At 39.0% G+C, this 26,595-nt stretch overlaps 1 protein-coding gene across 6 annotated transcripts in view; it reads left to right on the forward strand.

Moving 5' to 3' along the window:
- grm1b (glutamate receptor, metabotropic 1b) overlaps positions 1–26,595 on the forward strand; it is a 65,423-nt gene that overhangs the window by 28,729 nt on the left and 10,099 nt on the right. For 4 of the 6 annotated variants that reach the window (XM_035420154.1, XM_035420159.1, XM_035420155.1 and 1 more), the window contains exons 4-9: positions 9,296–9,531; positions 10,144–10,152; positions 11,592–11,603; positions 17,463–17,709; positions 20,346–20,514; positions 25,237–25,363. In XM_035420154.1, the coding sequence (XP_035276045.1) occupies positions 9,296–9,531; positions 10,144–10,152; positions 11,592–11,603; positions 17,463–17,709; positions 20,346–20,514; positions 25,237–25,363 (800 nt within the window). The remainder of the gene's footprint in view (positions 1–9,295; positions 9,532–10,143; positions 10,153–11,591; positions 11,604–17,462; positions 17,710–20,345; positions 20,515–25,236; positions 25,364–26,595) is intronic. The other 2 variants (XM_035420156.1, XM_035420157.1) reach the window with 2 other exon arrangements.

Raw genomic sequence — 26,595 nt, forward strand, 5'->3', positions numbered from 1 at the left:
AATGATATATAACCACCCACAAATGTGCAGCCGAACCGAACGCTGGAGTATTTGTTGCTTTTGGATTACTTGGCTAATCGTGCTTGGGGAGAGAGAGTGTCTTTAGGGACCACACATATGAGGCACACAGGTTTGTGGAGAACAATGAATGGCTGATGTCTGCACGCGACCCTGCAGATTGCCTGCCTTTTATGAGATTGCTAGGGTGTTTCCTTGTGCAAATCAACATGAACAGGTACACGCATTCAATTTACGAACAGTTGGCATTCATCCTTTGATACACATGGAATACGCACAAAATGGCCTGTGCATGTTTCATGAACCCCTCTTTTTATTAAGATCCAGAGTAATAAGAATTTAGGAAAGGTTTTGTGACTTGTGGCCCATTTTCTACTTCATCAACACAATACATTCAGCGCATTTCTGATGCAAAAAATACTTTTTGAAAAACTTTCTGAAGTTATATTTAAAGCTGTATATTCTATCATATGAACCATATTTCATAGCTTTTAATAGTCATATTTTGACAAGCATTATTTTTCCACTGAGTGCTGGTGACAGGTGTGAATATTACAGACAGGAAACACCCTAACAACCAACATCACATCCATCAGCCTGTGAGTATGTGCTTGAATGGTATCTCTCTTTCTGACAGAGTATCTGAGCCATGCCTGGGGTGACAGTGGCAGTGACAGTGAAACTGTCTGTCTGATTATTATTGCAGTCCCATGGTACCTTCTGTTACCAATGGCACTGAAGCTTGAAGCTCTTTTCTGTCTATCTGTTCTCACATACTACAAAATCCCCAGGTCTGTTTATCTGACTAACTCTTTGCCCTGATCCAGCTGCTACAAACACATGAAATCAATTGATTTTAACATTAAATGACACTGACACATTTAAGAAGTTAGTGAAGTTAGTGAAAAATGTGAGAGACAAAGATTAATATGTTTAACTCTTTAAAAATATTTCAAATTATGAGAAAATTATGACGAACTTATTTTTTATGTATCAAAATAAAGCACATATACTTTAAAATCTATCAGTTTAATATTGTACTGTTATCAGTGGCGCATTTCGCACATGCCCACAAGAACATACAGACGAATACAATAATAATGTACTGTGAAAGTCACATAAACTGCTAAATTAAAATGTATTTATACAAATGTACTTGCAAATGGCTGGTATGTTTGGGAACACCATGAACATCTTTGGACCTATATTCCTTTCTCATACCAGAGACCTATTATTGTGGTGATTGGACAGCTGTTCCTAGAACAAAGATTATTAAAGGCTCATCACATTATTCACCATTTTTGTGAATCCTCTGGTGCATGGCAGCACACATATCACACTCAAGCCAGTTGCAATTCCTATAAGATTTTTTATGCTCTTCCAATGATACAGACGACATGGTGGCTCATCCGTGCTTGTGTATATTTAACAGTACCCGCTGGAATGGTTTGGAACAGGCCGTGGTTGACATGGTGCCCTGAACTGGAGGGATGCATCAAGACAGATGGTCTGCCAGTGTGAAGGCAGCACACAGAGGGACTGTTTGAAGGGTGGAGAAAATGACTTGTTACAGCCCCCAGATAAGGAACACAGGCAGCGAACAGACCCTCATGTGATGTCACTGCACCCTGTCCCTCCCTCTCTGCTGGCGAGGTCCCCAAGGTTAATGATTTTATGGTTCATATTTCACATGCATTTATGAGTATCATACATATTTAATGTCTGAAGAGAACTATGGCTATAGTTATTCAAAGTGAAGGTCCAGGGAAGGAGCGGACTGAACTCTTCAAATCACACGATAGATCAGAAAATAATACAAAATCTAAAAGTTTATAAAATTATCATAATAAGATACTTTTTGCACCCAAAACCTGCTATTGGTCTATCCAGCCAAATAATTTCCCTGTTGTTCCTCATAGAATGACCCCTGGCACCCTTTGAAGAGAATATAATGATAGTTATTTTAAACATAGTATATGCATTAACATGCATAAAAATATAAATAAAATAAATAAATAAAAACTCATGTGACCTTGACATCAGCATCTCTCATCACTAACAATGAGACCTTGTGTTTTATTATTAATAATAATAATAATAATAATAAAAATAATAATAATACATTTATTTTATATAGTGCTTTTCACAATCTCAAAGACGCTTTACAACACAGGGAAGAAACTATCAACAAAAGAAACCAGGGTACATAATTATCCAAAAAAAATAAATAAATAACCCAGACAAAGATACAAAGATACAGTAAAAAACATACAATACAAAAAAAGTCTATTTGGTACTTTGCTTTAGCCTCTTCCTTTGAGAATAATACAGTAATACATTTTAAAGGTCATTTTGTGCAGGAATGAGATGGTTTCAGGGCGGAGGAAAAAAATATATAGTGAAGCCACATGAGATATCCCCACATGAATCTTCATCACCTATTTATTAAAGCAGTACAAATAAAACACCTCTGCAGGCAAGCTCTCACCCTACCTGCCAACCAACCCCCCCCCCCCACCCCGTGGCCCCCACACCACCCCACCCCACCCAACCCGAAGCCCCGCTGATCTCTTCTCCATATGCTACTCCCTGCTCTGTCCTTCTAATGGCTGAAATGTGCCTCACTCAAAAAATGCATCCTTGTGAGTTACCCGACAGCTTCTATTCATCAGTACAGAATTCAAATCCGATGGATCTGCTGGAGCTGTTTCTGACTGCAGCCACTCCGCACCGTACTGTGCTACAGTGAGTGGCAGTCACATGTCCTGACAGGTCACAGTCACGGTCGCTTCCCATCTCCAGGGCACACGTCTAGGTCAGTTCGGCTTTGCGGCCCGGGACATGTCAATTACAGGCTCCGCGGCTGCCGCAGGTGGCTCCTCTCTGGGGGCCCTAGTAAGACACAGTGTGGGTGGTGCCATGGCGAACGCCTTCTTCACAACCAGGCAGGGCCAGATTAACTAAAGGATTGTGACTGCTTTCTGCTGCTACAAGGTCAGCAAGCAATATGTCAGCCGGATCTAAATGGCCACAATGGGACAAAATCGCTATTAGAATAGAATTTTTGGGGATTACATCTATCTGCAACTTTCCTTTTCGATGCATAGTTAAATGTGTTCATGCTTATGTATACCTGGAGTGAATGCGATAAAACAAGGTGGAGCTTATGTAAATTAGGCCAATTTAGTATTCTGTTTAATTTACTAAAGCATGCATTAATTGCAACTCCCCTCTCTGTGTGAGAATTTTTGAACTGCTGAAAATAGGCAGTACATTTTCTGTGCTGATATAGCCCATAGCTCACACACAGCATGCCGGAGAAAGGTGCTGGGCTGTATGCACATCCTTGGGGGGCAAATCAGAAATGCATATTTGGTTTCTTGAAAGGATGTAAGACTTCTGCTGAAGTTCTTAGGTACCAGTTAGCATGAAAATGCTGTTCCGAATTTTTAACAATTTAAATCATTGTTCTACGTAGGCATTCAGTATCGGGCATATAATGAACTGTGAATACAGTTTTACTTCCAGATGCTCTGTGGCCTTCTCCCATCGCAACTTCATCCATGTCTATTCCTTCCATCCCCAGGACTGCTCATTTTGCAGGGATTTTTCTCCCGCTGTTTTGTCAGTGTTAATGTTCTTTCCTTAGTTGGACCACCACCTGTGTCTTTTGCCCTTGTAAAGTTTTTCTTTTGATTCATAAAATGCCATCATTCATAAAATGCTGTTCATGCCATCTTTTCCTTACATCCTCTGTTGTTCATTTTATTATACTGAATGAATAAATTTTGTGTGTGATGTCACTCCAAATTTCTATCCTCTCTGTTGGTGTTATATTCCTATGCTGTAATACGATGCTGGGAAACTGTACCTCATTTACCAATACCTATATTTCCTGATCTGTAAATTTATCATTTAACTGACTCTCAACGTTGGATAAAAGAAAGGTTAAAGGTCGTGCAAGCGTATGTCAGGGACTGAAAACTATGATGAAATTGTTCTTCAGTGCAGTTCCATTGTGCAATTTCCATGGCATAATGGCTTAATTTAGCCAGAAGTCACAATAGTGTCTTTGTCTAGCGGCCCCTTCTCAAACTATTTTATTTGCACCACCTCAATAATCTAAGTTGATAAAGTAATTGCCACTAATTTAGCATAGACGATGATTGACAGCGATGTTTAGAAACAACAATCTCATGTTAAATTCAGTTCAATTACTTGTTACCATGGACATGCCACAGTTTTTAAAAATGTTTCAATTATGAACTCAGTTATAGGGTTAGTCACTTGACTGTGCTGTTGGATTGACTGTGGGGATGCCTGGAGGATAGCCATTGAAATACAAGTTTAAATTCCTGAAGGTCTCATGGTGGAGCCAAACTGGTGGCCCTAATTATTTCTACTCACATACTTTTAAAAAACATTTATTTGGTGCCCAACATGGGGCTGAGCATATTCAATTCCCACCCTCATTTGGAATGTCCAATGACCTATTTGTAGCCGCATTGTTACACAATGCCCACGGGTAATTCTCCTCTGAAATGCATGGTGTCATCAGCCTGTTGAGTCGGAGGAAGACTTCTTATATGCAGCTTTTGGTATACAGTCAACATACACCCAATCAACCATCGAGGGCCACTAGAGAGTGATGACCCTGTACCAGTTAAACCCTCCCATATCTCTACCTTTTGGTCTGGGAGCAAGGCATTTTATAAAGCCCAATGATTAGACAATGAGTAACAGCAGCCCAAATTGGCAATGAGTTACAACTGCTACCCTGCCTATTAGTGGGGCCAGTGCGGGCCCCGGCCCTGCAGCTCTGCCAGGTTACTGAGACACCTGAGATGATGAGCAGACAGCGCACAATAAAGGTGGTGCTCCTGTCATGCATCCTGGTGCCACACTCTGTTTGATGAATTTCATTGTGTGCTCCTATGGCTGATTTATTGAGGTGTCAGTAGCTTGATTTATTTATTTTAAAAATAGTATTTTTATCTTTGTATTCTTATTTTTCATCTACTTAGCATATCTGTTCTTCATTTTCTTTTTTGAGAATGTGGTAATCTAGAAAGTCAAAAATACAGTAAGTATTTTTGTTATTTGCCTTATTTCTGTATTGTGATAAGTTTATCTGTTTGTGGGGCATTGTTTGCTCACTGAAGCAATACTGTGTTCTATTAAGATATGAGAGCCTGTTTTTACTGCCAAGGTGCATTTGGCAAACTCTAGCAATAACTTGGATGGTAGTAAATTAAGCACTTTCGACCAAATTTTCTGACAAGAGACGGTTGTTAAAAAAATGTAGGCTTAAATGCAAATATGCAAAGGAAAAAAAATATCTCTGCGTTATTGCAAAGACAGTGTAGAGTTAGTATTAGTAGCACCCATCTGGCACAACACAATAGACATGCTGAAATATACACGACAAACCATAGGATATTGCCTGTACTCTCATGTACGTAAGCATCTGCGTATTATTAATTTGTGTATTTTTCGGTTGTACACACTTGAATGCATCACTGTGTATCATGCTAGGTGCTGTAAAAGTGGACGTTGATAATAAACCCGATCTTCCTCTATGATATAAAAATAAACAGCAAAGACAAAAATTTAACTAAAAAAATAAAAAAATGTAACTAAAGCCGGTTCTAATGAAATTCAGATTAGAATAATTTATTTAAAAATGTGGTACCAATAACATTATTAGCAATTCCAATGAAATTAAAATTAATTAAACTGGCATTACCAGTAAGAATGCACCATTCCCTACTAACAGCCTCCATTCCCTATCTTATCTTAGATGCTCTACTGTACATAAATATTTATATTTATTTAACAAATGCATAATTTAAAAAACAGTCCATTTTGATTAGAGATGGTCTCTCTCTCTCTCTCTCTCTCTCTCTCTCTCTCTATCTATCTATCTATGTCTGTCTCTCAACATCCATCAAACAGTCCTGTGTGATTGCTTGTCTGCTCTTTATGTTCAATGTTCATGTGTGTCCATTGGCTAATAGGTGGTCTGGGATGATAAAAATGCAAGCAAATAATTCATCACCAAATTAGCACAGCGTTATATGTTTTTATTGACACCTCCCCACCCCCCACCCCCCTGCCCCCCTGCCCCCCCCCCCCCCACCATTCCACTGCTTAACTCATGCTCATTTTTTAAAAATAAATAAATAAATAAATCAGTTTGTGTAGGAAGGAATGCACAATCTGACTCGTACCCACAGTTTGTGCTACCTTTGTCACCAGAAGAGGGGCCATAATCTTTTTTTAGAATCAATAGATTTCCGTAGGGGGCTGTCCATAAATTTCTTCTCTTAAAGTAACCTTGGCCCACTTAGTAATATGAAGGGGCTTTATATTCACATGCAAAATGGTAGACTGTTCTTGGCTACATAACACATTCAATGTGATAACACTTTCTTGAAATCCTGAAATTTAATTGAACATGTTTCAGAATAGCAGACAGCTTGGTCATCAGAGGGAATTTATGGGCCCATAGGGCTTGGCTTTTCTTTGAAAATGTTCTTTGTGTTCTTGGGCAATTCCTTGTGCCTGAGCTGCATATCAGGAATTGACTCAATAACATATTTGCTAGAAAATCCAAAACACTGTAATCAGCCTATTGGCAAATACACAGGGCGTGAAACACTGGACAGTAAACTAGATCATTGTTTTCTACTTTTTCCATTTCTTTCCAAATGTATAATCTGCCTGAATGCCTCTTGGGTTGTAACAGTGCCAGGCATACTCACATGCCGGGAGCATTACAGTTGTAGTGAAGCCAGTGTCTATTTTCCACACTTAAGGCCATGCAGGAACATATGAGAGTTTACACCAATCAGAGAGGAGATGTAATTCTAACTGAGAGAAAATGGTTGCCTTTTGGTGCCTGACTACAAAATTAGGGTCAGTGTAGCTACTTGTGCTGTACTGTGCATGGTCCTGAAATTTGGTTGACAAAAATTTCAAAAGTAAGCACCTTTTATAATGTGTGCCAAATGCATTTATATTCAGTGGAATTATACTGTTCTGTAATCACAAGGACTTGGATTAAGCCGCTAGGTGTCAGATGTGAAAAGATCAGGCTTTCATTTCAAGTGCAAGAGAAGATAAAAGCATTTGATACAAATTGTTAAATGCCCTAAGGTGTGCTGAATAGCCACATTGTGCATCCAGTCCTTTAATCTCCCTGTTATCTTGAGAAGAAAGCTAGATTATTTCAATGGCTTGATCTCGCAGTTATACTTTGTTCATATTGTACTCCTGTCTCCAGCAGGCATACATTCTATAGATTTGACATCAGACTGGCAAGGATTGACATTCAGGGAAATTTATATATGCAGCCAGCAGCATGAAAGGAATCCTCGCAAAGTATCCCTGCAGAATCTAAACTGCAGGTTTTATTGAAATAGAGCAGGTTTTCTTGTCAAAGAGCACACATTTTTAATTATTTTGCTTCCATATATTTTCTGAAAATCTGAAAGTAAATATTTATTCATTGTTATTTTTTGTGTAGAATTATGTATGTTAAGCAGCATATTGTCCCAGGCCAAGAAATGTTTACTGCTTACACTTGAGGTATTATCTATTTATTTAGTTGGATATTTAATGGCACAATTCAGGTACTGTTTTCAGTCAAAATACTGCAACCTACTGGTTTCTAACAGTTTCCTGGACTGCTCACAATAAGGGGCCCCCTTGTTTTGTTTTATTTTTTATCTATCCATCCATTTTCTAACTGTTTGATCCAGATCAGGGTCGTGGTGGCAACTGGGCAAGCAGAGCAGCCCAGACATTCTTCTCCCCAACCACTTCCGCCAACTCATCCCGGTGGATCTCAAGGCAATCCTAGGCCAGTCTGTGGATATAATCCCTCCAGCGGGTCCTAGATCTGCCCCTGGGTCTCCTCCCTGATGGCCGTGCCCGGAACAGCTTCAGAGGGAGGTGCCCAGGAGGCATCATTTTAAAATGCACAAACCACCTCCATTGACTCCTTTCAATGCAAAGGAGCAGTGACAACTGACAACTCCAGGACAACTGAGCTCCTCACCCTGTCAAGGAGAGTAAGCACTGCGCCCCTACGGAAGAACCCCATTTCAGCCGGTTGTATTCGTAATCTCATTCTTTCAGTCACTACCCATAGCTCGTGACTATAGGTGAGAGTAGGAATGAAGATCGACTGGTAAATCAAGAGCTTCACCTTTCGGCGCAACTCCTTCTTCACCACCACCATCTAATACAGTGCCTATATACTGCAGCCACTGCACCTAGATGGCGGTTGATCTCCGAATCCCTTTTTCCCTCACTTGTGAATAAGACCCCAAGGTACTTGAACTTCTCCACGTGGGGTAGTTACTCCCCCCTCATTGAAGGGGGCAAGCCATCTTTTTGGCCACAGGTCACAGACTTGAAGGTGCTGATCCTCATCCCGACTGCTTCACACTCCACTGCAAACCGTTCGAGTGCACATTGAAAGTCACGGTACGATGAGGTTAAGAGGACAACATCATCTGCAAACAGCAGGGATTCCACTCTTATGTCCCCAAACTGGACACACTCCATAACTCGGCTGCACCTTGAAATCCACCCCATACTCCTGCAGCACCTCCCACAATACACCTCCAGGCACATAGTCATATGCCTTCTCCTAATCGACAAAACATATGTAGACTGGTTAGGCAAACTCCCATGCCCTGTAAAATATCTGTGAGAGGGCAAAAAGCTGGTCTGCTGTTCCGCAGCATGGACGAAACCTGCACTGTTCCTCCTGAATCTGGGATCGTAACCTCCTTTCCAGCACCTTGGCATAGACTTTAAAAAAGGATCAACATAGACCCAGCTTTCTCATGGCCCAGGCAGATATACTTATCCCAAAATTACAACTTTTGCACAGCTAAAATGTATTCCCCCAACAACATTAGATTCTTTTCAGTTCTATTCATTTCCAATCCTTGTCTTTGGTCTCACATGTGTGAATTATATCCTACCATCAGAACAGCAAGATGACTCACCTGTCAGATTTGAAGCCCCACCACACTGGGGGAGGGTTTCTCCATTTAATTTGGACATTTTCACTAAAGCAGCAGTACAGTGTAAACTGATCACTGATTGGTCAGAACTTCATTACTAAATTAAAATGTATTTTAGAAGCAGCGAGAAACAATCCAAAATGTTGGCATGGACACAATTCTGGCATTTTCTTCTGGCAGTTGCTCTGGCAATACTCCAGTTACTCTACTGACCACTTTCTCTCTCCCCCCTCCAGTGACGGCTGGGCGGACAGAGATGAGGTGGTGGAGGGCTATGAGGAGGAGGCTGTGGGTGGCATCACTGTAAAACTACAGTCAGCCGAAGTCACCTCCTTCAACGACTACTTCCTGAAACTCCGTCTGGACACCAACACCAGGAACCCGTGGTTTGCAGAGTTCTGGCAGCACCGTTTCCAGTGCCGACTTCCAGGACACCCACAGGAAAACACAAACTTTCGAAAAAACTGCTCAGGTAAAGACAAAAAAGCTTGTTGTTATGCACACACCAAGCAGAATACATGTGCTTTAGTAAGTATTATGAGAAGAGATGTCACAGAATGTGGACCCAGGGGTCTGCAACTGTGGTCCTGGCGATGTTATCATCACACAGTTAGCAACCAGTTCACACTCAGGATACATGGTGAGGTGTGTCAACTGTGTAATCAACTGCTTTAATCTAAGTGCTGACAACAAAAATCAGCAGAGATGGTGGATCTCCAGGACCAAGGCTGGGTCTATGCTTTGAACCAATCACAGTATTATGATCTAACAAGTATCAAAGGTTTTTGATTGATTCAGGTAGAGCACACATAGTAGGGGATGCATGAAGCCTCACTGTCCTAGAGCTAGTTTATTCAGAGGGCTGTGAATACAAATGAGTTGTACTCATTAATTTGAAAGCAAAAGGAAAAAAAAACCTGATTCACATTTTTATAAAGATGCTGTGATCCAAGTGTAATAGATCATAGTTTGGATTATTTTAATGCGCTAGTCTACAAATTTGCAGCATAATAACAGCATAATAACTTTGTTTTATTTCTTTCTTTTCATTTTTTCTTCAATATTCTCTCTGCCGACAAAAAAGGTGATCTAGGTAATCTAAAATCTCCTGGCACTCTCGCTTTTAAAAGCAATGCTGCTTGATCTATAGCTAAAGAGGGCACAAACAAGCACTGGCAAAGAGCACTATCACCTTCTCATCAGCTGGCTTTCAATGATATATACCTTTCATCTTTAGCCATTTTCTGCTTTTTATGATGAATATTCCTCATTTTGTTATGGCGTATATTTACGTTTTCAAGCTAAATGCAAGGAACAACGATAAGAACACATTCTTCCTTTTTGAAAAAGCATGTTTCAATATACAGTAAAATATTACTTCCAATAATATTTTGAGTAATTGAAAATGTGAAATTGTGTGGCATGCATTTCAAAATATATTAATCACTGTCACTTACATATATGCAATGGTATGCATGCATAGCAGAATGCAATTACTTAAAATAATACATAATTTTGTATACATTCCACAATGTATGCATAACAATACATACTGTATAATATTATTATATTTACACTATATGACCAAACGTATCTGGACACCTCTAGGTCTGGGGCTGTTTTTCATGGTTTGGGGTAGGCCTCTTAGTTCCAGTAAAGGAAAAGCTACAGCATACAATGACATTTTAGACGATTATGTGCTTCCCCAACAGTTTGGATAAGGCCCTTACATGTTTCATTATGACAATGCTCCCAGACACACAGCAAGGTCCATATAGAATGGTTTTTTTGAGAACAGTGTGGAAGAACTTGACTGGTCTGCACAGAGCTCTGACCTCAACCCTATCCAACATCTTTGGGATCAATTGGAAAGCCAGCTGCAAGCCAGGCCTAATCACCCAATCTGTGCCAATCCTCACATATTTCTCTTCTGGCTGAATGGACGCAAATCCCTGCAGCAATTCTCCAACATCTAGTAAAAAGCCTTCCTAGAAGAGTGGAGGTTGTTATAGCAGCTAAGGGTGGACCTTCGTACAAATGCCCATAATTTTGGATGAGATGTTGGATTTCAGGTGTCCACATACCTCTGGCCATGTTTTATATATATATGTATATATATATACATATATATATATATGTATGTTTTATTGTATATGAAAGAAAACATTTTGGAGGATAAACGTAAATATAAATTGTAGCACATCACAGCTATTTTAAATTTGCATTTAAACACTTCATGTGTATCTACCTGTTTGCATCTAAGTCACTTCTTCAACAACAGCTTTTCTGATCGCGCTTTCTTTTCATCATCACAATATATGCTAATTTTTTAAATCATTTCAATAACCTTAGAATGCTGATCCTTATGTGAATTGTATTTTAAATAGTGCACACCATTCTCTTCATCTATGCCTAGTAACCAGTTGTATTTTTAAAGCAGTAAATGTCATGATGAAGTTCAGTGTTCCAGCAACATAACCATGGTATAGTCATAGTTTGCTGTTTTGTTACTTCTATTGTTTCTTTATACAGAGCTCCAAGATGGTAAGTGTGTGTTTTATGAAGTATGTACTGTATGTATGTAGTTGTGTGTAGCACTTCCCAGTGGCAATGCAACTGGAGGTTGACTGATATAGAATGTTCCAGGCCAATGACAGGCCAAAGCAACTGTCTGCAGTGACTCCGTAGTTAACCACCTGGCTCATGCAATTCATCAAATATCATTCTCTACTGTTTTCTATTCCATATGAATAAGCTGAAAATGAATGTATATAATATTTAGCAAATAGAAGTTAAAAACAAACTTTTTTCACCAGCAAAGTGTGTATACCAAATTCTGAAAATGAAAACCTCATCTGCCCTATCTTATTGAAGAAATTGAATTTTTTTCTAAAGCCAGATTTTCCTCATTGTGCACATGGCATGGTTTTAAATACCTTTCATACAAGAACTTCAAATGTTGGCCAATTGAGGAATTGGTCAGCAAGTGGACTGAATTTCAGTCAAGAGTTCGATTTTCCATATTTCGCAGAGAAACACAGGCCTGAGACGACCATATATCTGTTGACCTCTGATATAAAGAGAGCTACTGACCTGCTTTTAGGCACTGCAACAGCAAAAAAAGCACAAGGAGGCCTCATCCTCCAGTGCCACGAGGACACATTCACTGATATTTGGACGCTGCAGTGTAAAATGAGACCGCAGCAGCATGTGTGATGCACAAGGTGTTTGCTCTGCTGCCTCTCTGCATGTTACCAATGCGCTGGACACTGATGAAGCATCCACACAGTCAAATGGAAAAGTGATATATGTCTGTATATGGGAAAATGTGTATTCAAAAACATATAGACATATATGTATATAGGTCTGTGTGCACGTGTGTATGTGTATGTGTGTGTGTGGGTGCCAATTCATGGCATACAGAATACAGTTCAACTATTATGATCCTTTTCATACATGCAATTTAATGCATGTACAGTATTGTGCAATGGATTTTCATTTGACAATGTATGTATAAATTGATAAATATAAACACTGAAAGAAACAGTGTCTGACATAAATATATTATGTTGCCTACAATATACAATATTCCTTGTTATACGTCTACGTCACATATTATAATACTGATTATATATTTCAAAATATATCACTTTTTCATAAGGGGAGAAAGCTTGTGGGTTCCTCAATACACACTGAAAACCTGAGTGTGGTTGTGTTACGGTTCAGTCACACTAGTCATAAGACTTGTCATAATTCTTTACAAGTACAACTCTTTACAATTAGAATGTAAATTAGATCATATTATGGTTATCAAAATAGTGAGGGATCTTTTCATGGCTCTTCATTTGTGTTGTGATATGAACAGGCCAATAATAGTCAAGTTTTAGCAAAATTCATATACCCATTTAAAGTATTTGTGAAGTAAAAAAGAAAACATAATTACAAATTTGTTTGTTACAGAAACTACATGTATTCACGAGTGTTAGCGAAACAGTAGCTTACTACAGCAAGTGTCTCAGTTATTGTTGCTGCATGTAAAAAGTATCAAAGTATGTAAAACAGGACATTTACCTGAATATGTCTACATCATATTGGAGAATGAATTCATACTTAGGTTATTAAGACTTTTTGCAGTCTTAAGTACTAATGTTGATGGGTACAGAAGAGGACTAGGGCCACGTGAAATTTTTTTTTGAGTTCTGACTTTAAAGTCAGAATTCTGAGAATAAAGTCAGAATTCTGAGTTCTGAATTTATTCTCAGAATTCTGACTTTAATCTCAGAATTCTGACTTTAAAGTCAGAACTAAAAAAATAATTTCACATGTGGCCCTAATCCTCTTCCGTACGAGGGTGTATCAGAATTCTGACTTTAATCTCAGAATTCTGATTTTAAAGTCAGAACTAAAAAATAATTTCACATGAGGCCCTAATCCTCTTCCGTATGAGGGTGTATCAGGATACGTCTTTTAAAAAATTAGACATTGGTTCATTGTCCTTCCCACAATATTGAAAATATAAATTTCAAATGTAGCTTACCTCTGTAACTTGAAAGTGAAGAGTGTAACACAGTTGATGTTGTCACCAGTGCATTAATTGAAAAGGCAATTGATCAATATTGATTAATGTAACTAAATAATGCAATGTGGTAATTCAGTTGTTAGTTGTCAGCATTGGAAAAAGCCTCAGACATAATCATTTGATCAATGAAACAGTACAAAGACCAGATGTAATGCTTTATAATGCTTCTAGCCGGCTTGTTATAGATTGAACGTTAAATGATAGAGTGTCCAGTAAAATAACTTGAAATACCCTTCTATTTCTTTTACTATATTTACTATATTCTGTACTGAAATATAACTTATTTCAGTACAGAATTGGTGTGGATGAGGTAATATGGTCATTATTGCTGCAATATTGCTAGTTTTATTAAATTAGCATCTCAATTCTCTGCTGGATATTTTTGTACTGTATTTACATTTAAAGGGAGGTGATGTATTGATTTCAAAACAATAATTTAAAAAATCACCAATGATAGCTCATTTGGTTAAGGGACCATGCTGTCGTGCATGAATGAGCCTCATGGTCTTCGATCAAATTCGGACCGTGTCAGTGCCAACTGTGGCCCGTAGGTCCACAGGGAAATTGTGCTGTTCAGAGTACAGGTCGGCTCAGTCAGTTAGAGATCTGCATTCATCACTATCCAGGGACCCCTGCTGGTCAATAGGACACCCTTGGACTGAATGCGAAAGCCACATATGGAAGTTCTTCCTCCAACTTTGCTCAGTCTAGCTGTGCTGTAATGTGCCATGTGAAAAGCAGCAGCTGGTGACACGCCATGTTTCCGAGGAGAACCATGGATGTCTACTCTCCTGATTTGGCAGTGGAATTCACAGCATGAATGCGGCTCTGAATGCTGACAATTATCCATTACAAATTATGGCAGGAAAACTTTCTCATCCTCACCAGAGTCATTTAAAAAGAAATTGTAAAAAATTTAAAAATGCTACAGTGCCACAAAATCTCTAAAAATAAAGCTAAGAAAAGACACACAGCAGAGTGAGCTGGCATTAATGATTTGAATGAAATATTCAAATCAAGTAATTACAATTTTGTAATATTATTTCAAGAAATATCTACAGCAAACAAACAAACAAACGATAAAATGCTCACCGTATTTCCGAAGGAGAACTCAGCTGTTTGTTCTGTTGTGTGTGAGTACAGAATAACTCTGGACACCCTATCATTACCTTGATTATGACACAGATTATATTGTGCTATAAGAGCAGACAAGGTCAGACATGGTCCTATCCCCTCTATGTGTTATTGAAGCAGCAGGTTTTGATTCATGATGAATTCTACTTCTGGTTCCAAAACCCACACTTTTAATTGTTTTATTTTGATTATGGTAAATGACATAATGTAGTAAAAGGCAGGAGGGTGCTACGTGTTAATGGTGGTGGGTCCCCCCTGACATTTCAACCTGGTCTGACCAATACGTATCTATTCAACACATTTCCAGAACCATAAATTTGTACTTATCCTGCGAATGACGGGCTCCTCACATCTTAATGTGTTTCTCCAATACAAACCAAAACGAAAATCTACCATTTTCTTTCATCAGTATATCAATAAATGTAAGCGAATGTCGATATTGAACTTCAAAAGTACATTTATAGAAAGCCCTACTTATTTCATAATTTCGTTGCAAAGCAATATAACGAACAAATCTGTAGTATTTTCATCCCTTCTTTATCTGTCCCAATTGTGTTGTATTACTTAGCAAACTACCCAGCTGTGTCCTACATAGCTAGCTATGTAGCTAGCCAGGTAGGTCCTTCTAAATCAGTGAGGCTGCAGTATTATGATTAATAATGCTTTACAGTAGCTCATAAGCTAGCCATGAGCGCTTTAGCTCATGAGTGTGTCGTTTTTGGTTCTTTTTAAACATATAAAGTGAGGGAACCGAGCAGATGTGTTTAACTTAAGAAAAAGAACTATGTCCCCGTTAACACCTTGATGAACTGCATTTCCCACGATTCAATGTTAGGTCTGCATGTAAATTAACTCTTTTGGAATATCTGATTTCGGAATAGAGAACTGCTAATACAACACACCAGGTGAAATAAATGTTTAGTTTTGTTGTTGTTATTTGCAGATATAGAATGTCAATCTATAAAATAAGTACTTTTGCCATTTATGATATTTGCACTGATTATAGCCTATTTATGAAATGATTTTTGGCCATTCATAGCACTGGTTAGGTTTTGTGTTTAAAACGTATGACGATGTGCATCAACAATATACTATATTTAACAATTCTGCTTAACACTTGCAACAATAATGCTTGTGCAGTCCTTGTCTTTTGAGCACTCCAATGATCCAGTACTCATGCCCATCCCTAGTTTGTATGCCTACTACTTAATAATGAATAATAATAAGTTTAAATTTAATGTCATTATTTCAGCATTTCTCAAATAATATCATTTGGCAGAAAAAACTAGTAGAAAAGCATCTTTTTACTGTCCTCTAACATTTCAAATTTTCTGTCTGCATTCCACTCTAACCCTGCCCTAATCTTGATGTCAGAGTCACTATGTCATATAAGTGTTAGTCAAGATATCCACTTGGAAATTTGTTTCTGCCCACAAATTTGTCTGTTTACTTTTAATAAGACAGAACTCTTATTTAGCACTCTTGTTTAGTGCTCCACAGTTAGTAGGTACCTACTGCATGATTTGAATGGGGCGATTTTTTAAAGATTTGGCTCCAATATAAGCAATGATATTTGCTGTACCAGGTGGACTTGTTGACTGCACTCCCGCAACATGACTTTCAAAATAAAAGTACATTACATTTATTTAGCAGACACTTTTATCCAAAGTGACGTACAAAAGTGCATGTAATGGTCATTGGACAACTACAAAAACGTTCAATAAGGTACAAATAGTACATGGTGAAATTTTTTATTTTTTTTTTTCTGATGCTATTATCGAGGGGGACAAGTTTAACTGTTTCCAATATTGGAGGAGACATGTCCCCCGCTGTCCCCCCCTGCTTCCTACGCCCCTGAACTCCACCCACCCCAGGAAGAATTTTTCAAAATTGTGTAGCTGGCAGAGCCAGGCTGAAACAGTGAGTGTAGTTACTAGTTAAGTCATGTGATACGAGGAGTCCATCATTAGTAGAATAAGTACACATTTTGGGTGGTTGAATGGATACAAATTCGTTGTGAGACCAGGATAGACTGTTTGCTGAAAAGTGCTTTGAGATTATGAAAACGCAATGTGAATACAATTCATTATTATTATTATTATTATTATTATTATTAGAGCACAATATAATTTGTGCATCAAACATAATGGTTTTCTTAAGCTGCTTTCACATGATCGGCGTCAAAACACTCAACTTATCATCAAACCATTAAATTCCTATGGAGGAAGTGTTGATGCATAGCACACAGCTCAAAATAATGCAAGATTTCGATCCTCAAAGTTCAGTTAATTTGAACTATGACCTTGTTTGAAGCTGACCTTTCGTAGCGTGTCCAATCACATCACAGCTTTATATGAACCAGGCAGATGTAAACATGGAAGAACATTTTGGGATAATCCCAGGATTTTTGGTTACACAAAACAAGTTCACAATTTAACTTTATACCACTGACAACCTACTACTATCACCACTTGTTACAGTTTCCGAATCAACAGCTTTCCTGGATGGATGATGTTAAGCTTCAACAGCTGGCAGCATTCTTCTCATGTGTAGTCACTGCCTTGCTTGGCATTGAACGCAGCGTTTGATGCTTGTCATGTGAAAGCGACTTTATTTTCAATGAAAGTATAGATGTAAGGTTGTTGGTGCAACACAACAGAAATTCATCTTATACACTCGCCTGTCTGCAGGGTATGAGAACCTAGAAGAGAACTATGTTCAGGACAGCAAGATGGGCTTTGTCATCAATGCCATCTATGCCATGGCCCACGGTCTGCACGACATGCACCGCGAGCTTTGCCCTGGGCATGAGGGCTTATGCGACGCCATGGACCCAGTGGATGGCAGAAAACTGCTGGAATTCCTGCTCAAGACCTCCTTTGCTGGCGTGTCTGGAGAGGAGGTGTGGTTTGATGAGAACGGGGACACACCCGGCAGGTGATTCCTCCATTTGGCTGCTTATGTTATCAATCAGATCAAACCTTTAATCTGACCTCATGTCCTATCAGAGACTCCTAGGGTCACTATTACTCTCTGCCGGTGCAGTTTGTTTGTGTTTGGCATATGTTATCATAATTTTTGACACTTCTCCCTGCCACATAAAATTATTTTGCAGCTTCTATATATGATGCACCTACAATTCAAGCACTGATGTTTTGGCCTCTTTGGAACTATATTAGTAGTCTTGTGTTCCATATTAAAATGCTGATTGTAAATATCTTTTTATAGCTGACCCATACTGCTAATTGGCATTTACCTTAATGTGACTGCAATTTAGCTACTTTGAAAAAAGTCCTTTTTCATGTGTCACTTTTTCACTTTGGCCAGCTCTGTTTTATACATGTATACAGTATATACCATGGGTTCCATAATGTTTGAAACAAAGACACATTTTGACAATGTTCTCCACAATTTTAGATTTGTAATCAGATAATTCACATGTGGTTAAAGTGCAGATTCTCAGCTTTTATTAAAGGGTATTTTTTATCCATTTTGGTCTCACCATGTAGAAATTACAACACATATTTATACATAGCCCCCCCATTCCAGGGCACCATTATGTTTGGGACATATTAATATTATGTAAAGAAATTAGTCATGTTTAGTACTTTGTTGTATTTGATGTGCAATGACTGTTTGAAGTCTGTGACCCATATCCATCACCAGGTGCGAAGTGAACTACAGAGAACTACAGAGGCTACACTGTAAGATGTACACAAAAAGGATGGCCAGGTTACAGTTTGCCAAGAGGTACCTAAATGTGCCTGCAGAGTTCTGGAAAAAGGTTTTGAAGACAGATGATACTAAGATTCATTTGTATCAGAGTGATGGTAAAAGCTAAGTGTGGAGGCCAAAGGGAACTGCCCAAGATCCATAGCTCCCACCTCATCTGTGAAACACGGTGGTGGTGTTATGGGGGCTTGTATGGCTGCCACAGGTAATGGCTCACTTGTCTTCATTGATGATAGTTGATGATAATTGCAGATAGCAGCAGCGGAATCAACTCTGAAACATACAAAAGCATCTTATAGGGGAAGGTGGGGTAAAATGTAACACAGACTTTTTAGGAAGATGCATCGAGCTTAAACGACACATTTAATTAAACACACAGAATTATCATCTCCTTGTCTCCAACGAACGGCTGGAGAGTTCAGTCGATATTTTGGCAGATATTGCCAGAAGTCTGTTTTGGCTAAAAGAAAGTGTTTGGCTACTGTAGTGTGAGTGTATGTTAAGGAATCCAAATGTATGTCATCGTACATAGTCGTTTTGTGACTAACAGGTCGCATAGTTTTGATATAGCATACTTGCTTGCTGGGATTGCTAGCGAGGCAAAGGTGCAGACACCCCCCTGTGGGGTTAAACCAAACAAGGTTGTTAGCCTGTTGTCAATAGACTATTGATTGACGGATTGATTGGATTTGTTCAACTCAGACATTTAATTAACTCATCTTTAACTTTAGGCAACGTGGTGAGATGTGACATCGACTATTTGGATCGAGCAGGCATTAGACAGGAACCAAAGAATAATGTATAGTCTTGTGATAAATTTTCACTGATATAGGTAGGCCACGCATTATACAACATTGGAATTGTATTGAATTGAAAAAGTTAATTTGTGTTAACTTTTAAAGCAATTAAGACTGTTAGGTGTATCCTGTGCCACATTAATTTTTACTTCTACTTCTGGGTTAAATGTAAATTTCACTCTCTGGACTTTCGGTCGGATTGCTAGTGAAAAGTATGTCCCAGAAATTTCATTTTGATGTTTAATCATAGCCAAAAGATCTAGGTTGTTTGTATTAAAAACTGATTAATCTATCTATAATAAAATTTTCAAAATTGAGCCAAATATGAAAACTATTACTTCCCCACTCTCCCCTATGGTCAAGCTGAAGCAAATGCCTCCAAACTCATTGGATGATTCTTAATTTTACAGCAAGACAACAATCTGAATCATACCGCTAAAGCAACATAGACATTTTTCAAAGCCAAAAACTGAAATATTCTTGACTGGCCAAGTCATTCACCTGATCTTAATGCAATTGAACATGTGTTTCATAGGCTGAAGAGAAAAGACAACTAGCCCCCAAAACAAGCAGGAGCTGAAGATGGCTATACTTGTAGAGCATCACCAGAGAAAATACTTAGCACTTTGTGATGTCTGTGGGTCACAGACTTCTAAGCAGTCATTGCATACAAAGGATATGTAACAAAGTACTAAACATGACTCCTTTCATTTACATGACATTTTATACACAGCCCTGAAATGGGGGTTATGTATAAAAGATACTCTAATTTCTACATGTAGAAACAAAGTGTATAACAATACCCTTTAATAAAAGCTGAAAATGTGCACTTTAACTACATGTCAATTGTTTGATTTCAAATTTAAATTGCGTAGTATCGACCAAAATAAAAAAAAAATTTTTTTTGGCCCAAACATTATGGAGCTCAGTGTATAAATGTGCACACACATGTAGACACAAACATTTCTTGAAGTATAACAGAACTGGCCTTTCTGACATTTTCCCATAAGCATTTGCTATCCTTGCTCTTGCCCTTTCTGACAGGTATGACATCATGAACCTGCAGTATGTGGAGAATGATCAGTATGACTACATAAATGTAGGCTTCTGGCATGAGGGCATGCTCACCATTGACGACAATGCCCTCCAGATGAACCGCAGCGAGATGGTCCACTCTGTCTGCAGTGAGCCTTGCTCCAGGGGCCAGATCAAGGTAGCCTACTCCTCCTTACACATATTTATGCTTTATTATACGCTATTATACCGGCCACTTTATTAGGTACACTTGTTCAACCGCTCGTTAACGCAAATATCTAATCAGCCAATCACGTGACAGCAACTCAATGCATTTAGGCATGTAGACATGGTCAAGACAATCTGCTGAACTTCAAACCAAGCATCAGAATGGGGTAAAAAGGTTATTTAAGTGACTTTAAACGTGGCATGGTTGTTGGTGCCAGACAGGCTGGTTAGAGTATTTCAGAAACTGCTGATCTACTGGGATTTTCACGCACAACCATCTCTAGGGTTTACAGAGAATGGTTCGAAAAAGAGAAAATATCCAGTGGGCGGCAGTTCTCTGCCTTGTTGATAGCAGAGGTCTGAGGAGAATGGCCAGACTGGTTCGAGCTGATAGAAAGGCAACAGTAACTCAAAAACCACTCGTTACAACTGAGGTATGCAGAAGAGCATCTCTGAATGCACAACATGTCGAACCTTGAAGCAGATGGGCTACAGCAGCAGAAGACCAACCCGGTACTAGCAAGGTGTACCTACTGTAATAAAGTGGCCGGTGAGTGTATATGCACTTTAAAATAAAAGTGGGCTATTCCTTCTTGCACCAATAGGTAATTCATGATTTGTGATCATGATCAGCCCTGTGTATGTGAATAAATGCTTGTGTGTGTGCATCAGAGTTCATGTTAGCTGACAATTGGCAGTTTGTGGACAGTAAAAGTGATTCACAAAAAATAATTCATTTTAATTTATAAATTTTTGACTAAAGCCAAAATAATGTCTCTTACAATTTCAAAAACACATTTTGTATCAAAAGCATAGTAACTTATCATACCATCAATCAAATCACCCACCATCTTTGCTTAATCTCAGTGAGAGATAATTCTTCTTTATTCAATATAAAATACATTTCATTAAACAAATAATGATGCAAGATCATGAAAGCTTCTTTTGCTGAGAAAGGGTTTGCACGCACATGGTGAATGTGTGCTGGTGCAATGGCCTTTTTCACTTAAAACATATGTATACTTGTACAGTGCCATGAAAAAATATTTTCCTCCTTCCTGATTTCCTCTATTATTGCATATTTTCTCACCCTGAATGGTTTCAGATCTTAAGAGAAAAAGTAATATTATTCAAAGGGAAACTGAGTAAACACAAAACACATTTTATTTAATTTATTTAATGGAAAAGGTTAGACACCCATATCACCCATTTGAGAAAGTAATTAGCTACTCAGCCAATTAGCCTAATTTAATTAATTAGATTCAGCTGATTGAACACAGCCAGGCTTGATTGCAGCCAGCCCTGTTGAATCTAAAGCTCACTCATATTGACTCTTACCAAAGTGAAGTAGTCACCACAAAATTTCTATAATCACACTATACCACGATTAAAGGAAATTCCAGTTGGAAAAAGTTGTTGCAATACATCAGTCAGGAAAAGGTTACAAAGTCATTCCTAAGTCTCTGGGACTCACAAACCACAGCAAGAGCCAATGGCCCTCATTTATCAATCTAACGTAGAAACCAGCGCAGATCCGAGCGCTGAAATCATCTTAGGACAGGGTTCACGTGCGATTCATGAAACGTTCGTATCTTGCCAATCACAGCGTAAGAATGATCGGGCGTTCATAAATGTGGTGGCTTAAAACAATCGTCATTTAAATATCACGATCCCTATATATTCTCGGTTTAGAGGCCTCGTCCCTAGAGTTTACGACATGGAGAAGCGCAATACGGCCAAGAAGAGAAATTTATCCGACCTAGAAATAGAATCTGAACCAATTAGTTCTATTTGGCAGACTGAAAAGTGGCATAGAAGGAAGTCATAAAAATGCAGTGTGGAAGGAAATCACTGCCTCGGTCAACAGCGTTGCCGTGGACAATCAAACTCTGTCACGGTACGGGGGGTGGGACCCAGGCGCAGAGTAACAAAAGACAAACTCAAAAAGGGAAAATTAACAAAGATTTTACTACAACAAAAAAAGGCAAACACAAACAGGGAACAGACAAGGACACAATGGGCAAAAACACAAACTCAAAAAATATCTAAATAAAACAGAAAACAAGAGGAACTCACAAACACAGGCAGGCAGAGCACAAGGGCAGGTCACACAAAATACAGGCAGGTACATACGGTGTAGGAAACAAACACAAGGAACCAGCACCCAAGTCAAGCGCACAAAGAACTTAAATAGACAGGGGGTAACTCAAGACACAGGTGAACTCAAAAAACAATCAAACCAGAAGGAGGGGATAACAAGACACAGGTGGGAACAATGATGGAATAACGAGACAATTGAAAACAATCATACAATTAACAGGGGGGGAGCAGGACACAAAACAGAAGTGCCGCCATCTGGCGGCCCAACAAGGGAAACACAGACAGGAAAACACAGAACCATGACACTCTAGCTGAGGTTGGAATATTTCATTTATACATCCATGATATGTATAGCCTATATATATATAATAGTAATTAGCTTATATCGTAATTCTTTACATTTAGGTGAAGAAAAAATGGTCAGACCTCAAACTCGCCACCAAAAAGCGTGTTGCAGCCCGTAGGCGCAGCACCCAGCTGACTGGAGGAGGCCAGCTGGATTCCAGGCTTGCATTGGCGCAGTGTCCGCGCTTATCGGGTCTGCTTCCATTTCAGGCATAACCGGTGGCGGAGGAGACATAGACGCACCACCTGTGTCCGAGCCGGATAATGGTAAAAATTGAATAGCCTAGGCTACTAGTATTTAAATAATTACACGGTTGCAGGCTTAATTTATTTCTTCATTTTAATGATGTTATAAACATGCTTTTGTTTCATATTTTGGTTTACGGGCGCGTAGAGGTCTTCTAACAGAGCCAGATCTGCCATTGTCGAGATTTGATGACTGTCAAAGCTCTTGTTTAAATAGGTGACTGAATAAGCATCTAACCTAATAATTATGTAAAATATAACCTTTTAATTATGTCACCAGTAGCGTAGCCTAACAAGTAGGCTCTCTCAAAATGAAAGAGAAATTAATCTCATAGCCTACACCAAAAAACTGTTAACCCCGTTAATTGCAAACAATTAGAAAATAAGTATTTATGTTAGGGATATGGCACAGTCGATTTAGGCCTTTACAAAATAAAAATATGTAGCCTATGGCAAAATATTCTAAGTGATGAATATGTGGCTGCATATGCTTAGATGCCAGTCAGAATATGGTCTAATAATAATTCTCCGACTCCAAATTTACTATGCTGCACCGCAAGTTCACGCTGACATGACAACTTGCGTACACGAGTTGAGACTTGACGTCAGATTTTATCATAGCCTCCGCTCACATCCAAATTCATAAATGCCGAGCATTGCGTACGCCCAGTTTTCTGTTGTACATTCGTTTCGTAAATGAGGGCCAATATTTCCAAATAAGGAACACTTAGAACAGTGGTGAATCTTCCCAGGAGTGGCCAAAATGCAAAATTGTCTCCAAGGGCACAGCAATAGCTTATCCAGGTCACAAAAGAACCCAGAACATCCAAAGAACTGCAGTCCCCTCTACCCTCACCTATGGTTAGTGTTCATGACTCCACAATAAGAAAGAGACTGGGAAAAAATGGGGTTAATGGGAAAGTAGCAAGGTGAAAACTACTGCTAACTAAGAGAAACATCAATGTTTGTCTCACATTAGCAAAAAAGCACCTGGATGATCCCATTTTGGGATAGTGTTTTATGGACAGTTGAGTCCAAAGTAGAGCTTTTTGGATGGCACGGGTCCCATTATGTCTGGCATAAAGCAAGTACAGCATTTCACAGTCGAACATGGTGGTGGTAGTGTGATGGTGTGGGGATGATTTACTGATTTAGGATCCAGATGACTTGCCATTATTGAAGGAAACATAAATGTTGCTCTGTGCCACAAAATTCTTAAGGAAAATGTCCAGTCATCTGCCCGTGAGCAGACGCTGAAGCATAATTGGGTTATGCAGCAAGACAATGATCCAAAACACAAAAGCAAGTCCACGTCTGAATGGCTGAAAAGAAACTAAATTAAAGTTCTGGAGTGGCCTTGTCAATGTCCTGACTTGAACCCAATAGAGATGCAGTGGCAGTGCAGTTCATGCTCAAACACCTACCAATTTGCCTGAATTAAAGCAGTTCTGCAAAGAAGAGCAGGCTAAAATGCCGCCACAGCGATCTGAAAGACTGATATCAAATTTTAGGAAGCGTTTGATTTCAGTTATTGCTGCTAAAAGTTTAAGGGGGCCATTACCTTTTTCACATGGGTGATATGGTTGTCTGAAAATGTTTTTCATTAAATAAAATAATTATTTAAAACATGTGTTTTGTGTTTACTCAGGTTCCCTTTGTCTAATATAACATTTGGTCTAAAGTTCTGAAACCATTCAGTGTCACCAATACGTAATAATAGAGGAAGTCAGGAAGTCACGACACTGTATATTTCACCTTAATGATAATTTATTTAAAAATAATTTTCACATTGTTACATATCATTGATCACCCCCTGCCAATCATGAACACATGAATTATAGATATGGCCAAAATTTGAATCATTTGTCCAACAAATTGAAATCCTCCTTCTAGACACACTCACAAGCAAAAGAATCAGAGTGTAAACTGTGTGTGTGTGTGTGTGTGTGTGTGTGTGATCTATAGGAAATCAGCTCTGTGTGCATGTGTGTGTCACATGCAGGTGATCAGAAAAGGGGAGGTGAGCTGCTGTTGGATCTGCACTGCGTGCAAGGACAACGAGATTGTTCAGGACGAGTTCACTTGCAAGGCCTGTGACCTCGGCTGGTGGCCTGACAAGGAGTTGGAAGGTACTGGAGCTCTCCTTTTATCCACTCGCTACTCACATTATCTGCCTACACTCTCTCCCCCCTTTCCTCTTTCTTTCTCCCACTATCCCCCCTCTCTCTACATCTCTGTTACTGGCAGTTTTTAGCTAAAAGTACTTTGGTAGAAGGAAAGAGAAATACTATAAGGAAACCAAGAGGCCAGATTAAAATGAATGAAGGATATGATGGGAGTGATGTCTGAAGTGTGACATCATGACCGTCACATTAATTAAATGTCCTCACTACATGAGAAATATACATCCAATAAGAAGGAATGAAAGCACAAAATGTATATAAGGCATAATTCAAATGCAGTTCATTGAGACAGGCTTTTGCCTTTCCATGGCCAGCTGACTGGATGCTGCTTTTGCTTCCAAAAGCTTAAAATCCTCTCATGACAGTTTTCCTCATGTGAGTGACTAGCTTCCCCTGCCTTATTAAGGCATGTCAGTCAGGAACCGTGAGCTGGAGGATCCTCTCTGGCTTGATAGACAGCAGCAGATGTGACCATCAACAGCAGCCTCCTGCCTAACCAGTGCAGGGGCTGAAATGAGAATGGCCAGGAATAAAACTAGAGCAAATGAAAAGGGAATGAAAGAAGCCACTTTACAGCAAAGACTCATGGGAGAAACACTGCATCTTTTAATTTAAAGATGGTTTAAGAAAGCAATTTAAGTCCCAATTTAAAGTGTTATCTTAAACCATCTTTAAATACATTTGTAGTAGGAATTCCAAGGCCCCAAGTCACTGATAATTATAATTATAAGAGATAATTATGACTACTTCCTGTGCCAGGGTTGATGGGTACTGTTGTTTCCTCTTAAACATGCCATCTCTTTGTCCTCTTCTTGTCTTTGCACTGTCCCTCAGTTTAGGGTACTTATTTTTAGTTGAACTGAAAACCTACTTTAGAGCTTGTCACTTCCTTTAAACTGGGGCTTGCAGAGTTGAGTTCAGATTCATTGTTTTGGGAAGCCAAGCACAATCTAGAGAAGGAACAGTTTTTCATTTCTAGTTCCTGCTTCCCCTCCATTTCAAATTACAGGTGATTTGCATTACACTTAGGGCTCTATTTTTCATGACATTTGCAAGCTGGCAGACTGGCGAAATGGTATTTTCTTCAGAAAATTTTGTTGCATTTTGATTCACCCAAGTCATTTAAAAAGTTTGTAACTCACTGTGCACCAAAGTTGGAGGTGAGACACAGCTGAGGG

The sequence above is a fragment of the Anguilla anguilla genome, chromosome 1 (genome assembly GCF_013347855.1).
Source record: "Anguilla anguilla isolate fAngAng1 chromosome 1, fAngAng1.pri, whole genome shotgun sequence".
Taxonomy (NCBI): domain Eukaryota; kingdom Metazoa; phylum Chordata; class Actinopteri; order Anguilliformes; family Anguillidae; genus Anguilla; species Anguilla anguilla.